The sequence below is a fragment of the Misgurnus anguillicaudatus genome, chromosome 12 (genome assembly GCF_027580225.2).
Source record: "Misgurnus anguillicaudatus chromosome 12, ASM2758022v2, whole genome shotgun sequence".
Lineage (NCBI taxonomy): Eukaryota > Metazoa > Chordata > Actinopteri > Cypriniformes > Cobitidae > Misgurnus > Misgurnus anguillicaudatus.
In genome coordinates this window covers 41,133,500-41,142,500 of record NC_073348.2, presented here as the reverse complement: position 1 = coordinate 41,142,500, position 9,001 = coordinate 41,133,500, and the positions used below count along the sequence as shown (strand labels likewise).

Sequence of the window (9,001 nt, the reverse complement as noted above, 5' to 3'; positions counted from 1 at the left end):
TTTATTTACAAAAATGTATGTTGCCCTGAGGACATCTCTCTTACTTGGCAAAATTAGGTCGAGGGTCGCAATGCACATGTGTTAAACGTCTGCGTACACGTACAAATAAACTATACTATGCGTTCAACAGTGTGCGTACGTCCACATACACGTAAAAACCAGACTATACTCTGAGCTTAAAGGGACACAAGGCAAGTCTGAGTATTATTTCTCTACTAGCTCCCCCTAGTGTCTGGGAGTAAATGCGTTCTATATCTGAGACTATACGAGACTGAAGGACACCGGGTCGGATACAGCGAACTTGCAAGTGGGGTATTCTTCCTACAGACGGTAGGGGCGGGCGAGAGAGTCTTCATTCGTCATGTGATGAGTCATTTAACCATATACCGACTTACGAAGATGATTTATTAACATAAAAATGCTGCCTTGTGTCCCTTTAACAGCTATCTGCTGAACACAGTCTCATAACTGCAAGATTTAAAGGGTTTGCTGGTTGTTGTGTTGTGTGTTTGTGTATAAGTGACCTGAGATTACAGTTTGTTTATTATTAAATTCAGTTACACAAGCTAAAGACTGCCCTACTGAAAAATCCAGCATAAGCTGGTGAGCTGGTTTTAGCTGGTCTCCAGCTTGGTTTTAGCTGGTATTGGTGGTGTAGGAAGCTGGTTTTGCTGGTGTAGCAAGCTGGTCTAGCTGTGTTTTGGTCACTTTTTAAGCTGGTCTAGCTGGACTTAGCTGGTCAGGCTGGAAGACCAGCTGGCCCACCATCATGACCAGCTTTGTCAGGCTGGGAGGACCAGCGTAAACCACCTTAAACCAGCTAAAACCAGCTACCAGCTTATGCTGGTCTTAGCTGGATTTTTCAGTAGGGTGAGAATGTGTTTCTGGAAAAGAGAGGAACATAAAGTTCTGTGTGTAACGTACTGTGATCTCACAAATGGCCTGAAATGTTTAAGAAAATAGGGGGAAACACACACACACACACAAATTAAAATCAGCCAAAGTGTGTGCTGACACAAATGAGGGCGAATTCAAAATCTGTGCAGTTGAAATCATCCTGTAAGAGATGAAGAAGAGGAGATGAAGAGTGCTATGAATTAATGATGCACAGGTCGTCTCATAACCCGCGGGCTCGGCTAAAAGAAAAGAAGTCAATCTAATGTTTGGGACGGAATCTCAGAAACACTTGCAACAAACACTGCTAAGTTGAAAATGTTTATTATTATGCTATGACCATGCTGGTTTCTATGGTTCATAAGTGTATATTGCTGCCAGTTTACATGGCGCTGTAATCTAATGACTGTTTCCAAGCACTTTTAGGCTAAAATAAGGCATGTTTTCATTTACATTACAATACCTAATATGTCTATTTAATGGTCACAGGACGGGTTGTAAAAATAGATACAGTGCTGCGAGGCAGGCTGACCAAATCATTTCATAAAAGCACTAGTTTGAAAAAACACAGACCCGTGCAACACTATGAATGTCCATGTAAAGTCATTTCAGTGAATATTTTCTGCACACATTATAAATGTTTTAAATGTATTGCTGAAAGACTGTGAACTGTGTAGTACTGAATTGTGGAGTTACTCCATTTCTCACCAATAGTTTTTCCACATTTCTGTGTTCTAGATTATTTGGGCAGGGCTAAAACTGTGACTCGATGATGCACTGGAGCAACCGAGTATGGCCCCACCCTTAACACAATAACGAGCATCCATGCGGGTTGTAGTGGTGTTTGAAAGCTGACAGAGACAGCAGCTTTCCCGTGAGTGGGCGTGGCTTCAGTAAAGACAGAGGACACGCCCCCTGCGTTTGAGAGCAGACAATCCTACATCAATATTAAACAAAACTTCTCTGTAGTTATATGAAATGAAAGCTGTGTGTTTAACTTTTATTAGACTGCTTGTTAAATATAACAAGTAATTAAATAGATAAAGTTTATTTATAAAGCAGCACTGACCACAGTGCTGAACTCTCTTTCTCATAAAAATAATATGAACTTTATAAAGGTAGAGGTGCTTCATGTGTCACATATAAAATAAACAAATATCATTGGCAAATGAAAACCATGTTTAACTCGTGTGTGTGTGTGTGTGTGTGTGTGTGTGTGTGTGTGTGTGTGTGTGTGTGTGTGTCTGGGTCTGTGTCTCTGTGTGCGTGCACGTGTCTCTCTGTGTGTGTGATGGGGGGTTTGGTGTGTTTGCTGATCATCCACTAAACTTGTTAACTTAACCTGATGAAGTACACACACATCGTCATAGAAACAGCAGGATGAGTTCTCATGAGATTTAATCAACCAGAGTCTAGTTTACAATAATCGATTATTCATATTATTACACACATACACACAATCACAACACACATCACACAAGCTTTCTTATCATGTGGTGTCATTGATTCAATGTCTGATTTTTGATCAATATAATACAGTATCTTATAATATATTTACATATATTAGGGGCTGTGCAATTAAGGGGGGGGGGGGGGTAACTGTATTTATATTATTAACACAGTTTAACAGTTGGTTGGTTAGGCAAAGTGTCAAAAAAGCCGTTGGACGTGTGAAAGAGTATTGCTGTGCCGAATGCACTTCACCAGGATTCGTACAAGTTTGGGAAAGACTTATGTATCATAGAGAGACCTTCAATATCATTTATTTTTTATGGGCACTTCCTAAAACACACGCTCACATGTCAATCAGTGGAGACCGAGGACGCTAGAAGTCACAGACATCACTGCACGAATTACACAACTTAATGCTGAATAAAACACAACTCCACTGCTATTTAACCTTTTGTTCATATCAATTATTCACAGACTCTCTGTTTCTAAAGCGACTGCTGACAGGAGGAGAGATGAGCTCATTAATGACATCAGCACAAAGAACTAACCAATCACAGCCCAGCACAGCAAGCCCACACTGAGAGACCACCTCCACTACAACAACAACACTGACATTTGTGTTTACACACTGCAAACAGTCATCAAACTGAGACACACACACACACACACACACACACACACACACACACACACACAGCTGTTGTCTTAGCTCTGATTGCTGTCAGTAGTGTCATGTCAGGAATAAACACAGAGTGAGTGTAGATACCTTGTGTGCATTTTATTCTGAATTAATCTTGAATGTTGACTTTGAATCTGCTACCTTGTGTCATACCTGCATGAGAGACGAGTGAGATTTGTGTGAGATTTGTGTGAGATCTGTGTAAGATTTGTGTAAGATTTGTGTGACATCTGTGACAGAGGTGTCTAAGATTTGTGTGAGATCTGTTTGAGATTTGTGTGAGATTTGTGTGAGATCTGAATGAGATTTGTGTGAGATCTGAATGAGACTTGTGTAAGATTTGTGTGACATCTGTGACAGAAGTGTCTGAGATTTGTGTGAGATCTGTATGAGATCTGTAAAAGATTTGTGTGAGATCTGTAAAAGATTTGTGTGAGATCTGTTTGAGATGTGTGTGAGATTTACGTGATATCTGTTTGAGATGTGTGTGAGATCAACAGAGATCTGTGAGAGATCTCTTTGAGATCTGTGAGAGATCTGTTTGAGATCTGTGAGAGATCTGTGTGAGATCTGTCAGAGATCTGTGAGACATCTGTTTGAGATCTGTGAGAGATCTGTTTGAGATCTGTGAGAGATCTGTGAGAGATCTGTTTGAGTTCTAGGATAGATGTGTGTGAGATCTGTGAGAGATCTGTTTGAGATCTGTGAGAGATCTGTGAGAGATCTGTTTGAGTTCTAGGATAGATGTGTGTGAAATCTGTTTGAGATCTGTGTGAGATCTGTTTGAGATCTGTGAGAGATCTGTGAGAGATCTGTGTGAGATCTGTGAGAGATCTGTTTGAGTTCTGTGAGAGATCTGTTTGAGTTCTGTGAGAGATCTGTTTGAGATCTGTGTGAGATCTGTGTGAGATCTGTTTGAGATCTGTGAGAGATCTGTTTGAGTTCTGTGAGAGATCTGTTTGAGTTCTGTGAGAGATCTGTTTGAGTTCTGTGAGAGATCTGTTTGAGATCTGTGTGAGATCTGTTTGAGATCTGTGAGAGATCTGTGTGAGTTCTGTGAGAGATCTGTGTGAGATTTGTGAGAGGCGAGTAAGATTTGTGTAAGATCTCAGAGATTACTCTTATAAGACAAGACAACACACTTACTTAAAACACAAATATGTGAGAGATCTGTTTGAGATCTGTGTGAGATCTGTGAGAGATCTGTTTGAGTTCTGTGAGAGATCTGTTTGAGTTCTGTGAGAGATCTGTTTGAGATCTGTGTGAGATCTGTGTGAGATCTGTTTGAGATCTGTGAGAGATCTGTTTGAGTTCTGTGAGAGATCTGTTTGAGTTCTGTGAGAGATCTGTTTGAGTTCTGTGAGAGATCTGTTTGAGATCTGTGTGAGATCTGTTTGAGATCTGTGAGAGATCTGTGTGAGTTCTGTGAGAGATCTGTGTGAGATTTGTGAGAGGCGAGTAAGATTTGTGTAAGATCTCAGAGATTACTCTTATAAGACAAGACAACACACTTACTTAAAACACAAATATGTGAGAGATCTGTTTGAGATCTGTGTGAGATCTGTGAGAGATCTGTTTGAGTTCTGTGAGAGATCTGTTTGAGTTCTGTGAGAGATCTGTTTGAGATCTGTGTGAGATCTGTGTGAGATCTGTTTGAGATCTGTGAGAGATCTGTTTGAGTTCTGTGAGAGATCTGTTTGAGTTCTGTGAGAGATCTGTTTGAGTTCTGTGAGAGATCTGTTTGAGATCTGTGTGAGATCTGTTTGAGATCTGTGAGAGATCTGTGTGAGTTCTGTGAGAGATCTGTGTGAGATTTGTGAGAGGCGAGTAAGATTTGTGTAAGATCTCAGAGATTACTCTTATAAGACAAGACAACACACTTACTTAAAACACAAATATGTGAGAGATCTGTTTGAGATCTGTGTGAGATCTGTGAGAGATCTGTTTGAGTTCTGTGAGAGATCTGTTTGAGTTCTGTGAGAGATCTGTTTGAGATCTGTGTGAGATCTGTGTGAGATCTGTTTGAGATCTGTGAGAGATCTGTTTGAGTTCTGTGAGAGATCTGTTTGAGTTCTGTGAGAGATCTGTTTGAGTTCTGTGAGAGATCTGTTTGAGATCTGTGTGAGATCTGTTTGAGATCTGTGAGAGATCTGTGTGAGTTCTGTGAGAGATCTGTGTAAGATTTGTGTAAGATCTCAGAGATTACTCTTATAAGACAAGACAACACACTTACTTAAAACACAAATATGTAAAAGATTTGTGTGAGATCTGTTTGAGATGTGTGTGAGATTTACGTAAGAGTGCTTTTTCCTGCTTTAATATAACAAAATAAACTTTTATACAAAGCGGCTTACAAATGAGAGAACGTTTAACAATTTGCATTAAGAAAAACAAACATCTTTACAAATGGTATGAATTCTTTCACTCTGAAGCCACAGCAGAGCAGTTTATTACTAGTAGTACAACTTAGTGGTGAGGCTACATAAGGGCCAAGGTGGCACTGACCCATTCAGATTAATGGCTGGCCCACCCACTCAGAAGAGACACAAAATATATTTACACATAAATGATAATAATCGCTTTAATAATAATCGCTCAAATAAGAATCATTAATAACTATTTATATAGAATAGTTTATCGTTTGGCATGTGTTTATAAACCTTGCAAACATTGAAGCCATTTTAAACACTTTGAGTGCAGTAAGATGTTAAAGTGAATTGTTTTCTGTGCACACACATACTCAAATGAACTCACATTCATAAGCACACACACGGAGACACACATTTCAAACAGCACACAAACACAGAATCTCTCTGCGCTTGACAGGACACGTACACACAACATTATCTTGAAATACCACAGTCTTGGCAAATATTTTCACAAAAACACTCTTTCTTATTTCTTAAAGTGAACACAAACAGTTCAGAAAGAAATCAGATATCAGTATATGGATCCGTGCTTAAAGGATAGTTTGCCCAAAAATGAAAATTCTGTCCTCATTGACTCTCATGTTGTTAAAACCCTGTATAAATGTCTTTGTTCTGATGAACACAAGAGAATATATTTGGAGGAATGTTTCTAAACCAAACCGAACTGAGGCCCCATTGACTTCCATAGTATTATTTTTACAAACAACGGTAGACAAAAAGAGAATCACTTCTTTAGCTTTAAAAAGATGAATTATATTTCATTTAAAGAGTGAAGAAGACAGTGTTATTATTCATTTGATTCGATTCCTGTTCCAAAATACTATTGTTAGACTTTATTATTTGTAACTTTATATTTTCTTATAATTTCTAAATTTGTTCTTTTTTATTTTCCTTATTTTAAAATATTTGACCCATATTTTTAAAAAAATCCATTGAAGCAGTACTATATTGTAAAATGATGTAATTTGAGAGAGGTCCGCCCTATTTCAGCAAGGTCCATTCAGTTTAAACTTTCTGGCCTCATCACTGGTACAACTATTAACCAAACAATTAAACATAATGTGAGCCTTTATAAGCGTTCATAAAAGTCTTATGTGTGGGGTGAAACCTTAACTCATTCGTATTAACTTTGCATTAACCTCATAATGTTTAGCAGATGTTTTTATTCAGGGCGTAACGGTTCATGTTATAGAGCCAAAAACCCTCATAAAGTAAAAATCTCGTTCTCACTAATAGACTTTTTATATTAAAGCTTTACGGCGTCTTACCGACGGGCGTCGCGGGCTGCAGTCCTCGAGCGCCCGGTTCAGACTGTCGGGTGCGTGCAGCGCGAGCGCGCGGCTGATGAGAGTCTCGTGCCGCTGCTTGAGCATCTCGAGCTCACAGAGTCCCGCCAGACTGAGCTCGAGCCTTCGCTTCCGACGCCCGCGCTCCAGCGACAACAGACGGTACATCCTTCCGCACGATTCACGACAAAACCCGCGAATCTTTAGCAAGCCGATCCGTGAATCATGATTAAATCCCGGCCGCAAGTTTGAGAGACTCTTCACCCCGCACGCGCGCGGCTGCTGCTGGACTCTCTCACTCTCTCACAGCTGTCAAGAGCTCATTAGCATATTCAGACGCCTCCTCTTCTCATTGGCTACAGAGTTTACTTCTCACTTTTACCCAGCTAACAATTTTTGGTTCACACAACGTTCCACTAACGTTACTTTTTGGTTTCCAGAACGTTCTTTCCAAAGTTTGTATTTGGTTACCGAGGAAAGTTTTCCTTATAAAAATCGAACATTATTTTTAGATTAGTTTAACGCGCCCAGAACGTTATTATTTGGTTCCCCCAAAAATAACCAAAAGATAACCAAAAACTAACGTTAGTGAAACGTTCTGTACGGCACGCCCCCTTTAGTATCACATCAATTTAAATGTTTAAAAAAGATGTTTGCGTATCTGTTTAATGATTTGACACTGTGAATTTAGACTAAGTGGTATGAACGCTTTGAAGATAACAAATAAATATACACTGAGGAAAGTTGTCAATCTCAACAATAGAGAAATAATAAACAAACAAAAAAAATCAATAAAAAAATCCAACTAACTACCAATTAATAAAGCATCAAGATTTCCCAAACAATAAGGCATACATGTTCACTGGTGCAGATGTTATATTCACTAGTTATTTGTTAAATGTTATAGCGCCATCTGCTGAACATTTCTGTCTGGATAAACATTCATGTGTCCCCCTTAAAATGATCAAATATGCAGTATATCATGTTCAAAAATAATGCACACCCTACTGAAAAAACTGCTAAAACCAGCATAAGCTGAAAACTAGCTGGTCTTTCAACTTGGTTTTAGCTAGTTTTGCTGGTGTAGCAAGCTGGTCTAGCTGTGTTTTGGTCACTTTTAAAGATGGTCTAGCTGGATTTACCTGGCCAGGCTGGGAGGACTACCCTAAACAAGCTAAAACCACCTACCAGCTTATGCTGGCCTTAGCTGGATACAAGCAAAAGCTGGTAGCTGGTTTAAGATGATGTGAGTAATTAGTTACTGTAATTTAATTACGTTGATAAAGTAAAGTAAGGAATTCCTCAGTAATTTAATTAGAGTCAATTCTGATTGAAGTAAATCCTGTGTATGGACTGTAGATGAATGACAATAATGGATTTAACATCAACATTTAAAGTCTAAGGTTAAAATGCTTGTTTTTATGTATCCTTCTTACTTTAAATACTAATAAGAATAATGTTAACACTTTAGAGTAGTTTATAATTCTCACTATTAATTAGTTGGTTATTGAGATATTGGCTGTTTACTTATAAGCACATATTAATGCCTGATTCTGCAAAACCTTATTCTACATCTTCAATCCAACCAATACTTAAACTTAACAACTACTTTAAGAAGTATTAAGCAGTAATTAGGACTATATTGAGGAAAAAGTAGTTAATAGTTAGTTAATAGTGAGAATTAGACCTTAAAGTAATTATTGATTCAATAGTTTTTTTGTCATTTGTACAGTAATCTAATTACATAAATAAAGATGTCAATAGTAAATATAAATTAAAGCTGCAAGCAGCATTTACCGGGTTTCGAGCATTAAAGCACGTCAAATACGTCAGACATCGTCGACCAGGCTGATCCAGCATCCACAAAAACAAAAGAGGTGGTCAGAAACGGTTCATACAGACTTTGTATGCTTAAACACACGTGCACCTATAGGACAAACATGTCACGTCCTTAATGTGAAGTCATTCGCAGCTACCAGACACACGTGTTCTAAGTCGTCAGCAAAAAAGGTGTTATCATTCAGTGAAAGTGGTGCTTGCAGTGGCAAAACTTGGGTCACAAAATGTTAAAATAGTGTTAATGAGTCAAAAGAGCCGAACCCCATGTCTCTACGATGTTCTGAAACAGAGATACAGCTCTTGTTAAATGGTTGCTAGGGTATTCTCATTGGTTGCTAGGGAGTGAATTGCAATCCACCAATGATTATACTCAAAGCCATGAAAGACATAATCCATGATGACTCATGATTTTAGATATAATT

At 38.6% G+C, this 9,001-nt stretch overlaps 1 protein-coding gene across 2 annotated transcripts in view; it reads right to left on the bottom strand.

The window, feature by feature from the left end:
• dact3a (dishevelled-binding antagonist of beta-catenin 3a) overlaps nt 1–7,061 on the bottom strand; it is a 12,365-nt gene extending 5,304 nt beyond the window's left edge. Inside the window, exon 1 of one of the 2 annotated variants that reach the window (XM_055208005.2) lies at nt 6,723–7,061. In XM_055208005.2, coding sequence (XP_055063980.2) covers nt 6,723–6,908 — 186 coding nt within the window. In that variant the 5' untranslated portion in view covers nt 6,909–7,061. The remainder of the gene's footprint in view (nt 1–6,722) is intronic. The other variant, XM_055208006.2, reaches the window with a different exon arrangement.
• Nucleotides 7,062–9,001: the final 1,940 nt, after the last annotated feature.